Below are 23,301 nucleotides of genomic sequence, written 5' to 3'. Positions count from 1 at the left end.
GTCTGTAATATGGATGCATGCATCCATCGGGTGCTCTTGTCACTCAAGTAGTGATCTCTTCCAGACAACCCTGCATTAAGATACTTGCAGGACATCGCACAAAATTTATAATAGGTCACATTTATAACAGTGGCAGAATGAACTGTGAAGGAAGTTTATAGGTAGGTTCTATTAGATTTAATCAAAATCATAATCCTATAAGAGATCCTTTCTACTTAATCAAATTTAAAATTCTGTAGGAGGTAGAGACTATTCGTGACTTGGGAGTGTACAAAATTGCAACCATAAAAATTGTGTTCTAAGGAATCGTAATGATTTTAAGAGACCTCGCACAAGGACTGTTTTGTTTTACACTTTTGAACCCACAACAATATTCATGTCTTGAATACTTAAAATTGATGTAAACCTACGAATACCTACACCATCTATCTGCAAATAAAAGCTTTTTAATAAATGGATATCATAGTAAATAAATTAGCTTTTTGGTCGTATATTCTTAATATATTAGGTTCATGTGTACAAAATAACAGATGTGACTGAAGTTCTATCTTTATTTATAATATTTACATAAGCGAATACTTAACTCATATTTCGAAATTTTTACACAGTAATAAAATTTTATTTTTATTTTAATAGTTCTTTCAGCGTCTTTTTTATTCTGTTGATAATATTAAAATTTTATTTTACCTTCCTTATTATATAAACAAAATTAAAAGATTCTTTTTAATTTTTCTTTGAACTGATGCAACTAGATAAATGTTCCCTGATATTATAAATCGATCGTAAGATTAAGTTTCCTTTTTTTATAGAATAGGAAGGTGGACGAGCATATGGGCCACCTGATGGTAAGTGGTCACCAAACGCCCTTAGACATTGGCATTGTAAAAAATGTCAACCATCGCTTATAGCCAATGCGCCACCAACCTTGGGAACTAAGATTTTATGTCCCTTGTGCCTGTAATTACACTGGCTCACTCACCCTTCAAACCGGAACACAACAATATCAAGTATTGCTGTTTTGCGGTAGAATATCTGCTGAGTGGGTTGGTGCCTACCCAGACGAGCTTGCACAAAGCCCTACCACCAGTAAATTGTTTCCTTGTTTTTGTCGTAATTAACTGATGAGTTTTGATATAATTTTCTTGTTCTCTAGCACTTGCTAATTTAATGCGTTTTTAGTTTATACGAGACATTTTATTGTACTTTCGACACTAACTTCGTATTTTGAATTACTTAATAATTAACGATACAACCACAAGTGGAGTAAAGTTCAATCAATCCTGGTGTATAATTACATTTAGTTCTTTAATATTTCAAACAGAGATGGCCCAGTGGTCAGAACGCGTGAATCTTAACCGATGATCATGGGTTCAAGCCCGTGCAAGCACCACTGAATGTTCATGTGCTTAATTTGTGATTATAATTCATCTCGTGTTTGACGATGAAGGAAAACATCGTGAGGAAACCTGCATGTGTCTAATTTCACTGAAATTCTGCCACATGTGTATTCCACCAACCCGAATTGGAGCAGCGTGGTGGAATAAGCTCCAAAAACCTTCTTCTCAAAAAGGGAGAGCCCAGCAGTGGGACATTCACAGGCTGTTACTGATTACTTAAATATTTCATTTTATTAACTTTTCATTTACTCTATTGTATTTGGTCTTTAATAAAGTATTATTGTGTTAATTGCTGTATATTAAGATCATTTATCCGGAATATTTTTACTTATAAACTTTTTAGCTGTTGTTCGTGATGATACATTTGAATTCTATGATATTATTAAATTACTTAGTCTCAGTTAAATAATTTTACAAATTTTCGGATGGAAAACGCGACTACACCAGCCCGGTCCACTAATACATTTATAAACTCGAAATTCCTGAATTTCGAAAAAAATAATGCATAGTTTTCTTGTTTATAAAAAAACAACATATGTTTGATTTAAATTATATTGTCAGTATTCTCTTTCTTAATTTATTATTTTAAAAGTTGTATGAGACACGATATCGCTATCATTTGAGATGAACTATCGTCATCATATATTACTATTAACTGTCAATAAATAAAAAAGGCGCCTTGTATTTTTGAAAGTTGGCGCGCTAATTTGTAGTTCAATTGTTCGTCACTGGAAATCTGAACCAATGAGTAAAGCGGTTCCATTTTACAAAGCACCAACATGCGTGGACCTACATACACTTTGCAAGTATTGATTTTCCAAACCAACGCCGATGCTCTACTTATTTCATGTCCCAGTTAAAATCAGTATTTCCTAGAAGAATAGGTGCATGATGTATGCAGCCACAATGGTAAGGGATTAAATAGATTATTATTACTCGTTTTGGCAAATAAAATTAATATTTACTGTCACTGCTATTTTACTATCTTTTACAATAATAATCAAATAGATACGTTTTGTTGTTTTAAATATATATACATTTTTAGACTCGACCGTGTGAAGGCACCTTAACTTTCGTGGCGGACAAGGAAGAAGATTTTTGGGCTCCCCCAGTGTATCAGGTCGCAGTACCTTGTCATAAATGTAAAGACCTGGGTTATACAATAGATATTATAACAAATGATATCTCGTACTATGGATTCACGAAAAACGGAAGATCATTGATCGAAAAATGCGAAAACTTTATTCAAAATCACATCAGCCGAGCTGAGTTCCTAAAAGAGCAAAACACGACAGACCCATCTAGTAGTAGCAAACGAGTTTGGTCATATTTGGATTTTAAAAAGCTTTTTGAGCATATAAGACAAGATAATTTAAACAACATAAAAATGAACAATAAAGTCGCAGTTGGATCGTGGCTTATACTGTCACCTTTGAGCGGAGCTTGGAATTTCGATACGTTGAAGCTCTATATGATGGATGTGGTAAGTGATTGTCATATTAAAACTTACAACCATAAATACTGCACAAGCGCAAAATAATACTTTTTATGACAATACATTTTTATTAACTGACATAGAGAAAGCAAACGCATGGGGTATTTGAAGAAAGCTCGCTTATTGCATTTATTTTAATTATATACGATAGTATTTAAATATAAATATAAAAATACATAATATGTAAAACATTATGACGAAAAATATTTTTATTTATAAAACGAAAGAATGAAAGGCTATCATAATGTATTTGAAACTAAAAATTCAAATTAATTTACTTTAAACTAACCTTTTTGTTTACTTTATAGTTTACGAACGATTGCGTTAACAGTGAATCAATTTTGAGCGTCCTCTTCACGCAAAAAGATTTTGATGGTATTTTCAAAATTAAAACAAGCGAAGAACTCAAGGCCATTATATTACGCTTTAGGGATGATAAAGTATGTAATAAATTTAAATTTTTATCATTCGGTAAGATAATACAAATATTTTTTTAATGTCGCATGCGTTAATTTTTTATTTACGTGATGTGTTTTTATTTCAACTCTTCTTGAGCTCTTTGTGTTCTTGTTTTATAATTGTAAATAGAAATAACTGCAAATTGCGAATGAAAATTACATTAAGAAATTTTTTCTACTAAAACTTAAAAAGTTACGGATTGAATAATCTATTTCACAGTAGAAGTAATTTTCTATCGTGCTTCGTTTTGCTGCGAATGTTGCGATGCGATGGATATGCTTTAATATGCTTTAATTGAATTCGGTTTCTCTTGGAGAAATTGTCTCCGAACCTTGGAAATCTCAAATCTCATTCAGGAATTATGTACTGTTCTCAAACCGGGAATAATAACACTTAAATTACATACATATATTGAATTAAATAGATCTATTGTCTACTACATCAAAGAACACCTTGTAGTCAATGGACCCTGGAATACCTGGAATGTAGAATTATCCTTGCTCCCTCTAAATAAGCATCTAAATACAAGCTTTTAACGGTCTATGTTGATTTTGTGTACCAAATTCATTGTCGATGTTGTTCGTAAATCCAAATATGTGTTGTTAGTTCATCCAAGTAAACATACAAAAATGTGAATGCGAAGAAATGGATACATGCAGTTGTGACAAAAAATCTGTTATTTTTTATACAATTGTGTACTTTCAGATAAAAAAATCGATGATGACGTGTCATATCTGAGCGTGGTTTAATTGGAGGACTCGGATAAGTATGTGTAGTTATAGATTACTATATTATATATCTAAATTGCCATATTTGATTAAAGTGATAATATATAAACTTTTTATGTTACAGATGTGATTCCTGAACCCCACTATCGAACGAGGCTTAAAACTTGATAAATATTGATGTGAAATACTTAATAGTTTGTAATTTTATGAAGAGTAAACTATCGTTACAATATAATTACTACTTAGCGAATGAGGACAGTGGAAGTGAAAACCTGCATGGGGAGTGATCTCAAGATGTAGTTGATATTCTTTAAATTCGCACTAAAGTTTTTTTTTTATATTTGTCGGGAAGGCAAATGACCCTACTCCACCTGATGGTATAGAGTTCAAGCGTGACAACGGCCAGTACAGTCGGGAAGAATGATCTGAACTTGCTGCCCCCGCCTTGCCGGCCCGTAAGATAACTCTTCAAGCCTCGTTTGAAGGAACCTGGGTTGCAAGAGGAGGGGAATACGTGAGCTAGTAAAGAATTCCATTTTTGGAAGTGCGACAAAGAAAGGAGTTGCCAAATTTCTTTGTGCGCGATGGAATTGATGCCACAGTTAAGCGGTGACATCGAAAGCCAGCACGCGTAGACTTATGAGGAAGGAGAAAGCAGGAATTATAATTCCTGTCGCAGACTGTAGCACACGCCGTGATACAGTCGATAGAAAGCGCTCAGCGCTATCTCTCGACGCAATTGGCTCGAGGGTGTTTGTGACCTTTACGTCGCCAATAATGCGAACCACACGTGGCTTTTAACAATAATAATGATAATGATATCCTGGGACATTTTTCACATACGGCCATCTTATCCCAAATTAAGCTTGTACATACTTATATAGATAATTACACCCAGGCTCGGGACAAGCAGACATTTTCATGCACACAAATATCTGTCCTGGGTGGGAATCGAACATGCGCCAACCACGCCAACCGGCTCGTCACCGTCAAGTTTAAGTAATGTAGATTTACCATCTATATTAACGGCATTGTAGTAAATAATGTATAGCGGATAAAGCTGCACACCGATTTCCTTTGCTAAAAGAATAATTGTGCTACTATACAAACAACCTTATGTAAGAGTTTGATATATAGTAGTGAAAAATTCAAATTCAAAGAAATAGTAATTTATATTCCAAATATTGTCATTTGTTTAATAATATCATTATCTTACTTATAACAATAAGGTTATTTTTCTTCTTGGTATTTAATCAATCAAATATACTAATATGTGGATGGTAGAACTGAAAATTTTATATTCATAAGATATTGGAATTCAATCAATTGTTAAATATATTAAGCATTTCATGGGTCTAATAAAAGACGTTAAAATAAATAACAATTTTCATTTATAGTTCGCATTTAATGATAAGACAGATTTCATTCGATTTTATTTAGTATATTATATTAGTAATTTTGTTTTTTTTTTGTAATATGATTTATATTAGCGAAAAATGAACCAGCCATCTTGTAGCTGAGGCATCACTAGCTGAGGCTAATAAGATGAGGTGAAATATTTTTGATGAAAGTTTTATTAATTAATATGGTATGCTAGTTAAAGTCCGATATGAATTTGATTTATTGTAAACAATTATCCGTTTATAATACTTAATTAAATCACGCAAAAGATTTGAGTTGATATAAAATAGTTTCAAAGTATGTATGTCAAATATTTATAGTGAAAAGGACATGGCCGCCTTGGTAGATATAAAGGTAAGAAATGTATTTCTTTGGAAGTCTACTCGATTCGGCCATCTTAAAGAAACTATGTACTATTTTGAAGTCCTAAAATTATTAAATGCTATAATTTATTATTGATACAAATTAATAGTTCATTATTTTTACAAACTTTATACATTTTTTTAAATTATTTTTATAAACTTTCTACAAACTTTCATTTAACTTACAATGTTTGTTTAGGTGTAATCTTACAAGTCTAATTAGAGCCACTTTCTCTAATCCTACGTAGTTGAAATTTTACGTGTTGGTTCAGTTTGGATGACAATGTACATTTATGATAAACCTCAACACAGTTTGTATTTTTTATATAGAATAGGAAGGCGGACGAGCATATACCTGACGGTAAGTGGTCACCAACGCTTATAGACATTGGCATTATAAAAAATGTTAACCATCACTAACATCACCAATACGCCACCAACCTTGGGAATTAAGATGTTATGTCTCTTGTGCCTGTAATTACACTGGCTCAATCACCCTTCAAACCGGAACACAACAATACCAACTCCTGCTGTTTTGCGGTATATGTGATAAGTAGGTGGTACCTACCCAGACGACCTTCACAAAGTTTTACCACCAGTCAAAACGTGGATTTTGTAAAATAAATATTTCCCTAATCTACATTTTATGCATTTGAAAAACAATAACAAAATATTATCAAATAACCAATAAGGTTTATGGATATTATATTGACTAAGGTCTTGAGACACATAGAAAAAATTGTTTGTTGCTTTATACTAATACATTATGAATAAAATACATTTTAATATGTGTAATTAGATTGTTATTGAACTTTTATAGTGTCTAAGTTAACAGATTTATGATGGACATAGGCTCAATTCATTAAATAGCATATATGTCTTTTACAGGCAGGATATAGTGACAATTTATTTTTAATTAATGAATATGAAAAAAATTATGTTAGTTTTAGTCGTAACCAATCAAAATAAATATGATATTAATTTTAAGCGTTAGTAATTAAAATCGTCATTAAAATTTCAATTTGTACCCGTGGCTTTAAATGTATTAAAATATATAATTTAAAGGTTAAAAATAAAAGAGAGAATTATAATTAATTTGAATTATAATTAATAAATAATAATTTTTATTGAAGATTTATACTTACTGAAAATTTAAATAAATATTATGAGGGAATTAAATTATAAAAATTAAGCAATATCAATATTATTAATTTATTAATGACATTAAGTATATCTTATTTACATAGTTTAAATGGCACTAAACAAGTCTCATTACAATGATTATGATGATAAAACGTTTCTGCCTTTAACTAGTCATTTTAAAGATATAGTTTTTGCTGGCAGCAGCATGTGGCAAATTAAAATTAATTCACAGTTATTGTACACTGGTAACAAGCATACAAATTTTTTAGACTATAGTGTATACAACAACTGCCTCGTTGGTCTAGTGGCTTGATGTAAAGCCGCAGACGCGAAGATCCTGGGTTCAATTCCCAGATCGGGCCAATAAAAAGTTAATGGGTATTTCTGTCAGAAAATTCTCAGTAGCAGCCCGGAGTCTGGAATTTGTAAGTGTGTACACTCCCGTGCCTCAAAAAGCACGTAAAGCCGTTGGTCCTGCGCCTGAACTTTTCCCGGTCGTGTTGGATAGCCGTCCCATCGCATTATGAGAGTAAGGGAATAGTGAGTGCTCCTGTGTTTACGCACACACTTGTACACTATAATATATCCTGCGTAGTTGGCTAATTTATCTTGAGATTGGCCGCCATGGCCGAAATCGGTCTGGAGGAGATTATTATTATTATTTCTATTTAACTTTTAAAGTTTCTCTTCTTTCGAAGGGTTTAAACCTAAAACGCGGGCTGCAGCCAAGCGTTAAGGAGTGTTGCTTATATTAAAAACGTTGATGATAAAGTGGATGATGATATAAACTTTCAGGTGATACGGCAGGTGTTATGGCTTTTTGAAGTATATGGAAGATATACGCTAGCATTTGTAAGATGTTCAGACTTTGTGTCAAGGATTTAGGCACGATACCTGTGGATGATAGGACTATTGGGACTATGTGTACTGTTTGTGCTTTCCATTGCATTTTAATTTCTTTGGCGAGATCTTGATATTTACTTAACTTTTCAGATATTGTGGTTTGTATGTTATGTGAATTAGGAACGGCTATATTGATAAGATAAACGATTCTATTGATTTTATCATGAACGGTAATATCTGGTCTATTATAACAGATAGTTTTGTCAGTTATTATTGTTCTATCCCAGTAGATTTTGTGGTTTCTATTGTCACTTTCCGGTTTATATTTGTAATATGGATTCATTTCTGTTATAAGTTTATATTTGTATGCTAAATGTTGGTGTATGATTGCAGCCACTTGATCATGTCGATGCTTATAATCGGTCTGTGCGAGAGATTTGCAAGCCCCCGTTATGTGCTGAATAGTTTCAGAGGCTGCGTTACAGTGTCTACATAAGTTATTAGGTTGATTATTATCCTTCATTATGTACTTCCTATAGTTACGAGTTGCTATTATTTGGTCTTGAATGGCGAGCATAAAACCTTCGGTCTCAGGGAACAGTTCACTTCGTTTGAGCCGTTCGTTCGACTTCTCTTTGTCGACGTGGGGTTGGTTCAAATAGGCTCGGTGCCTCCCATGCAGTGTTTTTTCAGCCCATGCCAACATTTGTTGTTGTGTACTTATGATATGTTCGTTTACTTGAGTGTTTTTGTCATGTAGGTTTAATGGTGTAAGCTTTTTGTCTATTTCTGTTGCGTGTCTATGTAGAGGTGAGTGTTCGGATTTATCATGGAAGTATGCTCTGAGTGAGAGTATCTGCTTATTGTGTAAATTGTGTATGCCTATTAATCCGAAGGGGATTAATAGGCATTTCTTAGCTCCTTCTTTTCGTGGTAGTGTGAGCCTTTGAATACAAGATTTTGGATGATGTTTCCTATATTTAGTGAAGTGAGTGCTTATAGTTCGCTGCAATTTTTTTATGTCACTTTTTGACCATTGTATTATTCCGAAAGAGTACGTATGTAAGGGTATGGCAAATGTGTTAATAGCTTTTATTGTGTTTTTAGAGTTAGTGTGTCTTTAATACGAAATTTAATCGGTGCGAGAATTTTCTAAGCTGTTCTTGTTTTGTCGTAGTTTGTAGTATTTGCCTAGATTGTTTAAAACCAAGGTATTTATATGTGCTTAGTTCATCCATTGGTTCAATTTGTTCACCAGTTTCGAGTGTGTAGCTATTATTAAGGATTTTTCCTTTCGAGATTGACAGAATTTTGCACTTGTCAACTCCGAATTTCATATCAATATCTTTTGAGAACTGTTCCGTAATGCTTGATAACTCAAGCAGCGTGTTTTTGTCAGTGGAGTAAAGTTTTATATCGTCCATGTACATGAGGTGTGATAAGTTATGTTGGGTGTTATTACCGTAAAGTGTGAATCCTGTATTGGTTTTATTTAACAAGAGTGAAAGAGGATTTAAGGCCAAGCAAAACCAGAGTGGGCTCAGAGCGTCTCCTTGAAAAATTCCTCGTTGGATACGGATTGGTTCAGTAGTTAGAGATTTCATGGACGATTGTTTTCTATATGCGTGTTTGTGTTTTCATATTGTGCGTGTGATTGATATTGTGTCTTTATGAGTTCTACTGCAGCTACTACTTTTCGGTTTCTATTTCCTCTAATAAATTGTATTAACCTGCCTATATTGACTCGCAACTTCCTTATTTTATTTTCTAATCTTCTTTACCAGCTAGGTTTTCTGTATGATTTGTTTTGATGGTTGTTTTGTGTTGAGAATGTCATTCTTGTCCCATTACATTTAGCTGCTGTCCATGCGGCACAGTAAATTATTGTCTGTAGAGTGATAAAATCAGTATCAGTGTTTACAAATTTTGTCAGTATCATCATATCTATGTATTTCATTATTAATGAAAACTTTTTAGAAGTCCTTTGTTTAGGAATGTATGGTCTGCTAGTTGGTTCAGTATCAAATATCAAAAATGTTCTAGAGCATGTACGAATGTGTTCTCTATTTCAGTATTTACTTCTAAGGTCATATCATGATCGTAGGTGATACTTTCTATGTTTTGTTCATCGATAGGGGTTGATGTAACGGAATCAGTGCATGTAACTGTAGTGTTTTGCATTTTCCTAGCTTGTGAGTTTGTTTCTGAATTAGATTTGAATGCATCGTAGTGTGTAATATAACTTTGTTCTGTTGTTTGTAAATGTTCATTATCTGTGTCTTCCGTTAGTGTGTGTGTATAATGTAATTCATCTGCTACTTGTTGTTTAATCAGTGTTAATCTATCTTGTTTAATATATTTATTATTTATTATTGCCCTTCGTTGATCCGCTAATCTTTGCTCTGTAATGTGTGTAAACTGTAATTGTGTTATTTTGAAATAAATCCTAATAATTGCTTCATTGCATTCATTTGTCCATTTCATACGTTTTCCTGTTAGTGTGTTAAGGGATGTTTTAAGATTTGTGGCGTTTAGATACAACTATCTGAGTTTGGATTACTTTCAATTCTGTTCTAACTTCATCGTAAATCTGATCAATGGTTTCTTGTGATAATAATTTCTTTTGTATAATAGCTCTACGTTGGTCACCAATTCTCTGTTTGCTTACTTCCATATGTGGATATTTATCTATAAATTTTATATGTAATGAAGAAAGATATGAATTTGTGTCTGATTCTAAATTTGTAAGATATAGGTAGGTACGTAGGATGAACTTATTCATTTCCATACTCCATTTTTTACGTTTTTTTACGCCACTGGTGGTGGGCACAGGTTCACTGACAAAATTTGTCTCCTGTGCAACATCCGCCAGTTGAGCACCGGTTGATGATGAATTTGGTGAAGATGCATACAAAATTGGTGATGAAGATGGTATTGATGGGAATAAAGATTTGGAGGATGAATTAGAAGTCTGCGTGGACTCTTCTTCTAACGATGGCATGTTCGCCTGTATATATTTTTTAGTTTTAGACTTAGTTATCATATTATTCCCACGAGTAGCTAGGACATAAAAGTCAATCACAGCAGAGCCCTGCATTCACTGTGATAAGGGTAAATTAAATTAGAGGTCCCCTTGTCTCTAAAGTTCGCATACTAACGACTAAGCACCCCCTTAGTCATGGAACCCTCGGCGTACGCTGCTCCACCTTGGCTTGGATGTATCTCTCTTGGTCTGTCTTCTTATCTTAGGCCAATCCAACATGAGTAGCTCTATTGGCATAGACCTAAGAATCATTGAAGCGCACAAGCCCCACCACGTCGGCAACGTAAAAATACGTCTGTGGGGTTATTATTATTATTAGTGTTGTAATTGTAATTTTTAAAAACCTTTTAAAAGCTGGTTATTTTTTAATTTATTAATTTTAAATTCGCATTTTTCTTAACATGCACGCTATGTATATATATTTTTTTTTGTTGGGTGTATTATGAACGAAAGTTGCTTATCTTTTAAATATAGATGAGAAAAGAAAGCATTGTTTTCATCAAAAATAATTAAAAGTAACTTTTAATTTTCTTTAAAATTTTCTTATATTAGATAAAATGAACACGGCTGTTATTTTTCCAATGACATGCGTGGACTACGCTTCACGAGTATTGATTTTTACAACTCCAGATATCATCCGAGTGTTTTGGGTTCACGTTAAAGCCAGTTTTCTATAAAAATAAGTGCTTACAGGAAACAGAAGCTACAATGGTAAGTTTTAAAAAACTATTTATATTTCGTTTAATTATTAAGTAAATTATTAATTATTTATTATAAATATTATATTTTTTCAGTCAATGTCCACAATTTTTTTGATACAATAATTTACTTAATATAAATTTAAGCTTTTTTTTTAAGGGTGAAGAACCAAGTTGCAGTAATGTAAGCGCCTTGCCAGAAGAAATGGAAACTGATCTTCCACAGACAGGCTCGATCTCTCGATACAGATTTCCATGTCCTAATTGTCTTGAAATGTCATATGGCTTAGAGATAATAACAAGCGATATATCCTACTTCGGAAATAACCTGCGGAGCGTTATAGCAGAAAGCGAAATATTGATAAAAGATTATTTGAAAAGACAGCGCTTAGAGCGCAAGGCATCGACAACACAAAAGAATAAAATGTTTAACGTTGATGAAGAATCAAGCCTCTCCGGCAGCGAGGACGATCTTTTATTAGCGAAAAAGGAAGTTTCGGATAATTGTACGAAACAGAGGACCTATGGCCGCAGCAGTAATGCAGAAAAACGAACATTTGGATCATGGCTCATCCTTTCATTCGTAACTGGAGGCTGGAACTACAGCACCGTGAAGAATTTTCTATTAAACGAAGTAAGTATTTATACCAATGTTCGTATATAATATAAGTATACAGTATGATACTTTGATTATTTACAGATCAATAAGTATCAAGAAACATTTTAGAATAGGTTTATTTATAGTTCAATCCACGATGACGCACGCTCTCACTCCCACTGTTTTTGCCAATGCAACTGTGCAATTATATTGCATATTTGTTGCTATTTAAGATGCTATTCGCAGTACACCGCATGCTAAAATATGTTATCACCAGCATTAAATGCTAAAAATATTATTTCAGAAAAATTTGATTCAGAGCCCAGTAAATCACAGGTAAAACTAAAATTTAATCAAAGTGTTTTAAATATTCGTCGTCATTTAACGTACCAACAGGTATGTGCCCAAACTCCACTGTTTATTTAATCATAAGCTTCGTTAAAACTAGGAGTTATCGTAGTATATTTCTGATTAACATATAGGTTTTCACAATACGAGTGCGCTCAGGCCGAGTGTCGAAACATCAGGGTCCAAGTACCCGATGGTTGCCCTTAACAGCTGAAGTCCATAAATTGTATATTATTTCGAGGTTATTTCTTTTGCCTAAAAAATAAATTTAATTTTCATAATAAATTCTAAATAATATTCAAAATACGGTTATGCCTGGTTTTTAAGAACAATACGTTAATAGATTTTAAATGCCGTGGTTGTGATTTGTCTTCGTGAATTGAACTAAATGTAGATGTGAGACTATGTTTGCGACCTCATAGCTGCACTTCATCTGCTCACGCAACTGTCCCAGCAGTTTGTATTCGTCGTTTCGCTCTTGGAGTGCTACGTTGCATACTCCGCGGTTCAACGTGGTGGTGGTTTTTGTGCGAATACCATGCGAAATGCAGTGTGTTCATATATAGTCTCTACAATTTAGTTGCAGATTTAGTGCGTGTACACAGTGAGAATGATTATGTATCTATGCGTTAAATCATTAAATTTATACATATGTAACACGTGAATTTAATAAGTTTATAAAAAATTATAATAAATAATTACACATAAACTACTAAAAATGGAAAAACTGCATATATCCCCCAATATGCATTTGAGATGACAGTTCCTGATTAAAAATAATAAAGCTTATATTTTTGCTTACTTTATAGTACGGAGTAAAATGTTCCCGAAGTAGGACTACTCCGGAAAGGCTTGCGATGGCAGGAGTGTTCAAAGCTATCGTTAAATTTGAAAATAGAGAAGAACTTAAGCAAGTAGTTATGAGCTTAAAAGAAAGTCAAATACATGACAAATTTTTATTTTTATCATTCGGTAAGATAGTCCAAATAGTTAATTAATGCGCATGTGTTGTTTAAGTTACGTAATAAATGTTTTAATTTGAATTTGTACTTTAATTTGAACTGAATTCCTTGATGCTCTTAATATTCTGTTCTACACATTTGCGAATAGAAAAAAAATGCAAATTGCGAAAGAAACTATTGAGGTGAACTTTATATGTTGTTTCGTAAAAACTGCTTTTTTGTCTACAAAAACATTTATTTTGTTTTCTGTTGCTTGGTTTTTGCAATTATCGTGCTGTGGATTTATTTCTAAAATCAATGCATATAATACGTATTGTTGTTGTTGAATTTTTATTTTAAATCAAATGTTGATGTTGTTCGTTGATACACAAATAAAATTAAATGTATAGTTACGTTATTATGTAAGACTGTGAATGCATAATACTTTAAATTATCTGCACTTAAGTAATTGTATATGCTTACAACATTTTAAAACAATAGTTTTGTATGTACTTATTTATATTAATAAATGTATTTCAATTAGATATAAAAATAAATATAACTATTCTAAGAAGATAAATTTTCCTGTTCCGATTCGTGTAATATTTTATATTTATGTACTTTCAGATAAAAGGTCAGTCAACCAGGAGTTTTCAGAATCAGATTCTGACGACGGGAGGTACGTATATTTAAATATTAATGCCATTACTAAAGCAAGAAATAATAATATAACTACTTTTTTCATAAGTATAATAATACGTTTTAATCTTAAAAATATTAAATCAGTAATTCTTGTATATCACGAAATTGTGTCTCGGAAATGGCTGTAACATAACGATTTGGCTGATTTTGTATTCAGACAAAGTTTTGCTTTCTAAGTTTATCTACATAAGTAAATTTTCTGATATTTGACAAAAAAATATACAACTAATAATTTATAAGGGCGAAGCTCGCTCAGGTATTAGTAACCTTATATGAGAAAATAAAATATACTTTTTTTATATTACAGTACCGGTTACTTGGTCCCGATATCCAAAGGAACTTAAATTTATTGAAAAATTTGGATTATTATTCGTATTTTAATCAATTAGTCGAGTCTAAGCTATCTTCTAAGAAGCTAATTCAACAGTATACAATATAAACATACAATTTATGTATTTACCTAATATATATTATCGTGGGAAGACAAGGGGAGGAGAGGAGGAGATATATATATATCAAGACAGATTTTCAGCATAGAATAATTTCTAATAATTTAAATAATTGTTGCTGTAACTTTGGTTGGTGTCGCAGTCGGTGGCAAGCCATAGAAGTTGAAGTTTCTGTAAAGGACAGATTGTAAGCGTAAATAATAAATTAAAAACAATTCCAAAAGGTACAGGTTTTATACATTATAGAAATGATGATTAAAAGTGTAAAATAATCAAATTATTATGTAACTATTTTATTCGTAATTATAACAATTTAAAATTGAACTCTTTTTCCGAAGAATCAATAAAAACACCTTATATGTCAATTTCTTTATGGTAAATATATTTGCTCCTTCTACGGAAGACGATATTTTATATCTAGTAATGGTATATGCACACGTCTTCTTATTTTAAAAATCTTATTGAAAATCTAGTCAATTTAATTTATACTTACGTTTTGGAATATTCTACCAATAAATTAACAAGTTATTTATATATACGACCTAGGAGTTAGTTATTTATTGTTGAAGTTTTATTAACTAAAATAATCAGCAGTTATTTTTTGCCCATATTGTCTTGTATACATCTCGTACTATAAACGCTTGATCAGAAGGTCCTGAGGAACCTTACTTTATTTACTTTACTTTTAATATGATTAGATTGAAGTTTCTTCTGTGATATAATATATTTCTTAAATGCAGGTATTAATTATAATTTTTACTGTTAGAAAGCACATTTGTTTCCTAGTTATAGTAATAACTTCAAATCTTATTATTAAATTATCAAATGTAAGAATTTATTAAATGTTTTTAGATAAAATATATAATCATAAATTTTAACCAAAAATGTAATCATTATTTATTATTAAGTATTAATATTTAGGTACAATATAAATGTAGAACATTTATCTTGTTAAGGTTATGGAAAGTGACGAAAATGGTTATGTATTCAGGGTCAGATTGAACTTATTTAAAACATATAATGAATAATTGTGAAACTTTACTTAATATATAATAAAGTATTAAACCTCTTTATGGTCATTCGTGTATTTTATTTACCATGTCTTATATAATTATTATCGCTTTTTTTTAACAAAATGTAAACTTTAAAAGTAAAAGTAATACGAAAACAGTTATTTCTTGCCACAGTCACTTCCATATTGCCCCTTTTGTCGTCAGATAAATCGCATAATATGGCTCCTTCATCATCTTCACCACTATCAGATAACTAGATATTTATTTCATTAGCTTTGTTGTATTTTTAGACTTACCTTCCTAAATAAGTTTTTTTCCATTTTTTTTTCTAATTTCTTTTTTCGTAAATTCTTCCGCTTCCTTACATCTTGTTTTATTTTATCTTTAAAATTTTTAACAAAATTTATTTTTATATTAAATAAGATGTCGATATCGCCATTACATGACAAGTCATTGAACAAATTCATGAGCCTGTGGAGGGCTCACTTTTGAAGATAAAAATTATAGATTTGTTTATTTAGGTAAGTATCTAAATATAAATAATACAAAGCAATTTTAAAGATTTTTTTGTATTACCTCAATCCAAATTTTTTTTAAATAGGAGATATAAATATGTATCATTTTTATATTTTTCATATAATATTATATTATACAATATTTGATATTGAATCAAGATAGGACCATCACAAATACTTACTTAAATTGTTACATCTGAATAATTCATAAAGATAAAACGTAATTTCAATGACACGTAGGCAACAATAATAATAATATCACCTTTGTTTATAAGCAGTCCTACAGCTAGGCACGATTCTCTTTGTAGTACTCAGAGACATAGATACTTTTCTCAAATTAGTCCACCTCGCTGGCCTAATGAGAGTTGGAGGCGGTACAAGTCATTTACATAGTTACAAAACATTATTATCTCTCGCGTTATTAAAACTTACTCCGACTATTATACTTCAACGATACAAAAAATATATTTATTTATCCTTTCTTACATTTTTTTTTTATTTATTACTTGAAAACAATTTTTATGTATGTATTTTTGAGCCATAATTTATATATTATATGGTTAATATAAGCTTTACGAGTGAAAATACATTCACATATAATAATAATAATAAAATAATTCGTGATATAAGTTTGGTAACATTGTTACTTTTTACAATCCAGTGACATGCGCGGAAAAGCTGATATTGATTTTGCATCCCCAGACTCCAGTGGAGTGCTTAGTTACGTTGTAAACATAGTTTTCTGAAAAAAGTGCTAGCACACAATAGAACGCAATTATGGTGTGTGATTATTATGTTTATACACATTATTCTTCATAGTTTTGTAATTCAATATTAAACTCGAGCAAATAATTTTTAAGGATCGGCCAAGTACGAGTGGGAGCACAAGCTTTATTCATGAAATGGATACGGATGCTGTCGACAATTTTTCGAATTTCCTCAGAAGAAGAAAGTCATCTGTTCGTAGAGATCGTAGATCGATTGAATCTGTTATGGATGTAAACAATTCACGTTATTTTGCTAGAAATATCCGGTCTATAATCATAGAATGTGAAATGAGGATAAAGGGTTATTTGAAACTTCAACGCTTGGCGACAATTGCTCAAGATTATAATATATTTGATATAGACGATGACTCTTCAAATAGTAGTAGCATCAGTCTCGACAGCAGCGCGGAGAACATCTTAGCCAACAGCATTGCATCACCACGGCCAAGATTTTGGCGTCAAGTTAAAAAAGAAAAATTAACAATAGGCTCGTGGCTGTTTTTGTCCTCTGTGGTTGGAGGTTGGAACTACGCAAATACGAAGAACTTTCTTAAAAAGGAAGTAAGTATTCTAGCAAAATATATTTACATAACATATTCATCTATCGCAAGCAAATATTAAAATATACGTACCTACGTAAAATATATTTGTAAGTTCAAACACCCCAAATTGTCTTTAAAATTAATAATTGAAATTTACTAGAAATATAATCATATTTACATTTATATGAGTCAATGATTGAGAACAAGCATAATATATTATAATTTTACCAATTTGCACTTATAATCAATCATAATAATTTAAATAAATTATTTTTTAAATTCTGGGTTCTAAACTTAAATTTTTGTACATTTATAGTATGGAGTGAAATGTCTAAGAAGTAGAACTTTATTAGACAGGCTTGCCATGAGAGGAGATTTCAAAGCCATCGTTAAGTTTAGAACTAGTGAGGAACTAAATCGAATCGTTATGAGCTTAAAAAATAGAAAAATTACTGATAAATTCATATTTTTATCATTCGGTAAGATAGTTTCAACAATTTCCAATACGCATGTATCGATTTTTCAGTTACGTCACAGAATACATATTAGTTTAACGTGATTTTTATTTTTATTTCTCTTTGTTCATTGTTATTGCTTTTTGAAAACTACATTTTAATAATATGTGTCACACAGATTCCTATGATTGAACAAAATAAATAAATGGTAAATTTGAATGGCAAAACGATGGAATGGTATCGCCCATTATCTTTGTTAATGCGATTCTTATATATTTAATATTCAGCCATACATTTATTGTTGGTCTAATCTACACATTTAAAATTGTATATTTGTTGATCGATGTTGTTTGTAGAAACCTAACTTTGGAATGTGTGTATTCTTCCCGGATATTTGCGATTTATATCTTGCACAATAACTAAAAACCTGCATGTAAATATTCGAACGCAAATATACTTACAAAAATAGTAAACATTATTAAGTTTGTTTGTATGTATGTATTTATATATATGTGTGTGTAGATTACTTCTTCGTTCATGTCATGTAATACAAACGGCTTGTGCTTAAAGAGAAATAAAAAACATTCTTAATTTCGGTTAAATTGAATTATTTTTATCACATTGATGTTATTCCAGATAAAATGCCAGTTCCATACGACAATTCAGATTCGGAGATTGAAGAGGAAACGAGGTATTTAAAAAAATATTTAAAGTCAACTAGTAGTAATTTCTATGATTTTTCAGTGCGTGATTTATTTGACTAGATTTTTTTTTATTCAATGAGATAGTAACACAATCAACTTATCACTAAACACTTAAAATTAATAACTAAAACAACTTTTACGTCTTTAAAGGTGTAAACAAAATTTACCGTAAAAACAAATAATAATAAATTAAACAAACCTATATAAAAATTTAAACAAAATTATTGAAATCGAAAACTAATGTTTAATGCCATGTATTTTCTATAAAAGCTATGCTGTGGGGTTCAACCAAAAAACTTATCATTAAAGTTGTTCGTACGACTCAACTAAAGGAATGAAATGATTGATTTAATCACGTTGAGCTCTTTGACTGTATACACTTGTAGTAATAGCCATTGCTTATCGTAAAACACTTTTATAGTCACAGTACTTCCAATTAATTTAAGACCTTAAAAACTTGTTCTGCTATCATTAGCATTGCTTTTCCTCTAGTATTTTATACAATAATTTCTGGCTTCCTATTGGAATCAGACAAGTCAAGAGACTTTTTCCACGAATAAAGGTAGTACACAGTTGCTTAAATCAAATCAAATATAAATAATTAATCAATTAGGGTCATAGGATCACTTTGAACCATCCCGTTACAGTATTGAATTAAATGTAAAGCTACTCAAGCGGCAATGCTGAATTGTTATAGATATTTCTACTGGCTTATTGCGCTACGCGTTTACCACGACTAATAAAATGACTGCTATTGTTATTTTAATAGTAAGTCACGTGATTGGAATTAATTCAGATATGTTAATATGAAATTATAGAATTAATGTTTGTTTTTCAGGCTGAGTCCCTTAGCAATGATTCCAAAAGGAATTTAAATGTTCAGATGATTGCTGAACAATCTTTAGATCTTCGTGTCGTAGCTGTTTGTTGTATTGCTAAAAAGAAGTAAGGTGTCTGAATGAAAAAAGACTGCTTTTTAATATGAGAGTGACTAGAAGATTTCGAAGATGAGTGTAAGACTGAGAATTGAACGTTTCAACAAAGTACGTGAGGTATTCTGCCTTAGAATACATATTAAAAATAACTTACTTGTATATTTGAATGTTTACATGAAACTATTGCGAATATGATTATAAATTACTTAAAGAGAATACAAAATGAAAATTTCACACTATAATATAATTTTAACTCAAATGTATGTATTATATGCTAAAATCTACTTCTAGATAAAACACCCTTGTCTGATTTACAATATTACCGGTATCGAATTGTTCGTCATCTACGTAGTATTGTCTTAATAAAAAAAATGATTAGTAAAACTGTGTAATAGTTTAGTGTTATTTACTCATATAGTTAATTAGTATTTTTAATATTAGTTATCTTTAAACTACTTAAGCTAATCTATTATATACAAATAAGTTCTTCATTGACATTCAATCACATAGGTAATATGTTTTGATTATTCTAATCTAGTTTTTTAAATTAAATACTTGCATACTATTTTATTAATAATTTATTAATAAAATATAATAATAATAATATTTTAATATTGAATTGTATTTTTAAATCTGTATTAAATAATTTGGTGTTATACGCTTGTTTTATTTACCTTTTCAATATCCCATATCAATGACCTTGTCCTTGAATTCCTATACATCGAATAGAATCTTTGGATTTTTAGTACATGTTTTCACTTTAAAATAATTTTATTAAATGAACGCGCAAGGTAAGTATTAACTTTAGTAATTTATTCCTCCAATTAAACATAAAGATTATGCTGGGAATTGTAACTATAGCCCAAGGTTCGAACTTGGGACTTGTGTGCTGCTCGTAAATAATAATAATAATAATTTATTTATTTAAGTAACAAGACTCATATACAAAATTACAAAAAATAAAATAAACACTACTATCTACTACTTATATAATTTACTGGTCAGCCGAAACAGCCGAAACTTTACAACAGCGGTTTATAAATATACAGTCTAGTCTGTTAGCTACCATGATTAGAATTTTGTTTGAGCTGGCCCGGACCCTGTGGACCAAGGATGCACACTTTTTCGCATTAATGCGTAAAAACAGTCTATATTCAATTCAGCGAACATCCCTGAAGCACTACAGAGGCAAACCCATCAGCAATCTAAAGGCATTATTGTAATGGATACGAAGAGCATTGTATGATTTTAATGAATAATTAGCCCACAAACTACAAGTCTAAAAAGAGGTACAGTAAGGGCGGAATAATGTTTTTTTTTACAGCCCTTGAAGCACGCCCAAATCTTCTGACAATGCTCTCCTCCCCTTTCAATGTCATTATCATCCTTGAGACTGGTGGTTAGTATATGTCCAAGGTATTTAAATTGGAAAACTTGAGTCAAGCTCAGATTATTAATTTTTACCGAAGGTATTATTTTTGGACATTTATTACCACTTTCAAATATCATTATCATGCTTTTTTTACATTATATATAAGTCCATGTGTTTGAGCATAGCCTTCACAAGTTGCTAATAGTTTTCTTAGACCACAAACTGATGCGCTAAGCAAAACCATATCATCAGCGTAACTGATATTATTGACGTTATCTCCATCAATATGGCAATCAACATGCTGGTTACTGAGTATATCAATGAGCTCGTTAGCATAAAGATTGAAGAGCGTAGGCGAGCTTAGCCCTCCTTGCCCTACCCCACATTCCAAACTATATGATCGAGATAGCGCTCCATCCCATTTGACATTGTTAATTTGATTGCTATACCGATGTTTTAAAATTCTAGTAACCTCTGGTGGTATTTGTGTCTGTTCCAGCTTTGTCCAAAGGATATCATAGGCAACCAAATCAAATGCTTTCGTCAGATCGAGAAATAATGCATAAATAGGTGTTTTACGGTCCGTATAGTATTTTACAGTTTGCTTTAAACTTAATATTGCAGTTTCAGTCGAGAGACCAGATCGAAAACCAAACTGATTATCATGTGGCATAAAATATTTATTAATTTGATTGTTGAGTACACTGTCAAAAACTTTGGAAATTATCATAGCTAGTGATATAGCTATGATAATTCGTGACAAGGAACGAGAAAGACTTTATCATTTCGAATAAAAGGCACATATTTAGAGATGTTTCAGTGATCAACAGGTTTAATACCGGAAGTGATCACCGCTTGGTTCGAGGCACTCTAAATATCAACTTAAAAGCCGAAAGATCGAGAATGATGAGGTCTACTCTCCGACCTACCATGCTCCAAGCTGCTCAAGGCTCCGAAAAGTTCCAAATGGAACTTCAAAATCAATTCACCGCGTTGGAAACCATAAGCAGCATTGATGAGAGAACCGACACGCTGGTCAAAATACTGCAAAACACATCCCGCAAGTGTTTTCCGCCACAGAGAAGAGACAACGCACCAAAACTCTCTGCTGAGACACTCGAGCTCATGAGAAAACGACGAGAACTACCATCGTTTTTGTCAGATAAGGCCTTAAACCGAACAATAAAAACGCTGACGCGACGCGATCTCCGACGCTCCAATACCCGTGCCATCAAGGCTGCGATTGAGCAAAATCGGGGATCGAAAGTGTTCGCTCGCAAGTTTGGGAGGCCGCGTCTGACAAAACTTAAAACTGAAAATGGTGGGGTCGTTACCTCTAGGCCTGAGATTATCGGAGAAGTAGAGAGGTTTTATGGGCAGTTGTTCTCTTCAAGATCGGATAAACCCGTGGGAATCAGTATTGATGACCAGCGCGCCCCTCTTATGCGCCATTACTCCGAGGAGCTCCCGGTCGTTGACCAAGGAGAGATTAGGGCGGCTCTAGAACAGCTTAAAAACAACAAAGCTCCGGGAGATGACGGAATCACAACAGAGTTGCTTAAGGCAGGCGGGACTCCGGTCCTGAAAGAGCTAGCAAGCCTCTTTAATTCCGTCATCCAACATGGCAAGACCCCGGAAACGTGGAGCGGGAGTGAGGTGGTACTGTTTTTCAAGAAAGGTGATAAAACCCTCTTGAAAAACTACAGACCAATCTCCTCCTGAGTCACGTGTATAAGCTGTTCTCAAGAGTCGTCACGAACCGTCTCGCCAGACGACTTGACGAGTTCCAGCCCCCAGAGCAAGCCGGCTTTCGATCAGGCTACAGCACCGTGGACCACATCCATACTGTTCGGCAGATTGTGCAGAAGACCGAAGAGTACAATCAGCCGCTGTGTATGGCATTTGTGGACTACGAGAAAGCCTTCGACTCCATCGAAACCTGGGCAGTGCTCGACTCATTGCAGAGATGTCATATCGATTGAAGTTATATCGAGGTACTGAGATGTCTGTACAACGCCGCTACAATGACTGTCCACATCCAGGACTGTAAGACGAAGGCGATCCAACTGCGCAGAGGGGTGAGACAGGGGGATGTAATATCCCCGAAACTGTTCACCAACGCGTTGGAAGACGTTTTCAAGACGCTGGATTGGACTAGGTATGGAGTCAATGTAAACGGCGAGTACATCTCACACCTTCGATTTGCCGACGATATCGTCATCATAGCAGAGTCGCTGGAATAACTCACCGAAATGCTGCGTAGCCTAGGCGAGTCTTCCCGGTGTGTCGGTCTCGGTATAAACTTGGTCAAGACCAAGGTCATGTTCAATAGGCATGTCGTGCCGGGACCGATATACGTCAAGGGGAAACCTCTCGAAGTTGTTAGTGAAT

General features: G+C 32.5%; 3 protein-coding genes across 3 annotated transcripts; all 3 read left to right on the top strand.

Moving 5' to 3' along the window:
* The first annotated feature begins 2,217 nt into the window (after window positions 1-2,217).
* Window positions 2,218-5,138, top strand: LOC126780567 (uncharacterized). Its single transcript, XM_050505160.1, has 4 exons — window positions 2,218-2,306; window positions 2,443-2,880; window positions 4,057-4,117; window positions 4,204-5,138. The coding sequence occupies exons 1-3, from the start codon at window positions 2,286-2,288 to the stop codon at window positions 4,087-4,089; spliced, it is 492 nt and encodes a 163-aa protein (XP_050361117.1). The 5' UTR covers window positions 2,218-2,285; the 3' UTR covers window positions 4,090-4,117; window positions 4,204-5,138.
* A 6,377-nt stretch (window positions 5,139-11,515) lies between these two features.
* LOC126780566 (uncharacterized) lies at window positions 11,516-15,379 on the top strand. The gene is made up of 5 exons (XM_050505159.1): window positions 11,516-11,582; window positions 11,730-12,203; window positions 13,325-13,487; window positions 14,084-14,135; window positions 14,466-15,379. The coding sequence occupies exons 1-5, from the start codon at window positions 11,580-11,582 to the stop codon at window positions 14,500-14,502; spliced, it is 729 nt and encodes a 242-aa protein (XP_050361116.1). The 5' UTR covers window positions 11,516-11,579; the 3' UTR covers window positions 14,503-15,379.
* Window positions 15,380-16,872: 1,493 nt separating this feature from the next.
* On the top strand, window positions 16,873-19,622 carry LOC126780625 (uncharacterized). The gene is made up of 4 exons (XM_050505242.1): window positions 16,873-16,915; window positions 16,996-17,463; window positions 18,536-18,590; window positions 19,442-19,622. The coding sequence occupies exons 1-4, from the start codon at window positions 16,913-16,915 to the stop codon at window positions 19,444-19,446; spliced, it is 531 nt and encodes a 176-aa protein (XP_050361199.1). The 5' UTR covers window positions 16,873-16,912; the 3' UTR covers window positions 19,447-19,622.
* The last annotated feature ends 3,679 nt before the right edge of the window (window positions 19,623-23,301 follow it).

The sequence above is a fragment of the Nymphalis io genome, chromosome Z (genome assembly GCF_905147045.1).
Source record: "Nymphalis io chromosome Z, ilAglIoxx1.1, whole genome shotgun sequence".
In the NCBI taxonomy this organism is placed as follows: domain Eukaryota; kingdom Metazoa; phylum Arthropoda; class Insecta; order Lepidoptera; family Nymphalidae; genus Nymphalis; species Nymphalis io.
The sequence above is the reverse complement of the archived record's forward strand: the minus strand, read 5'-3'. Positions and strand labels throughout refer to the sequence as shown.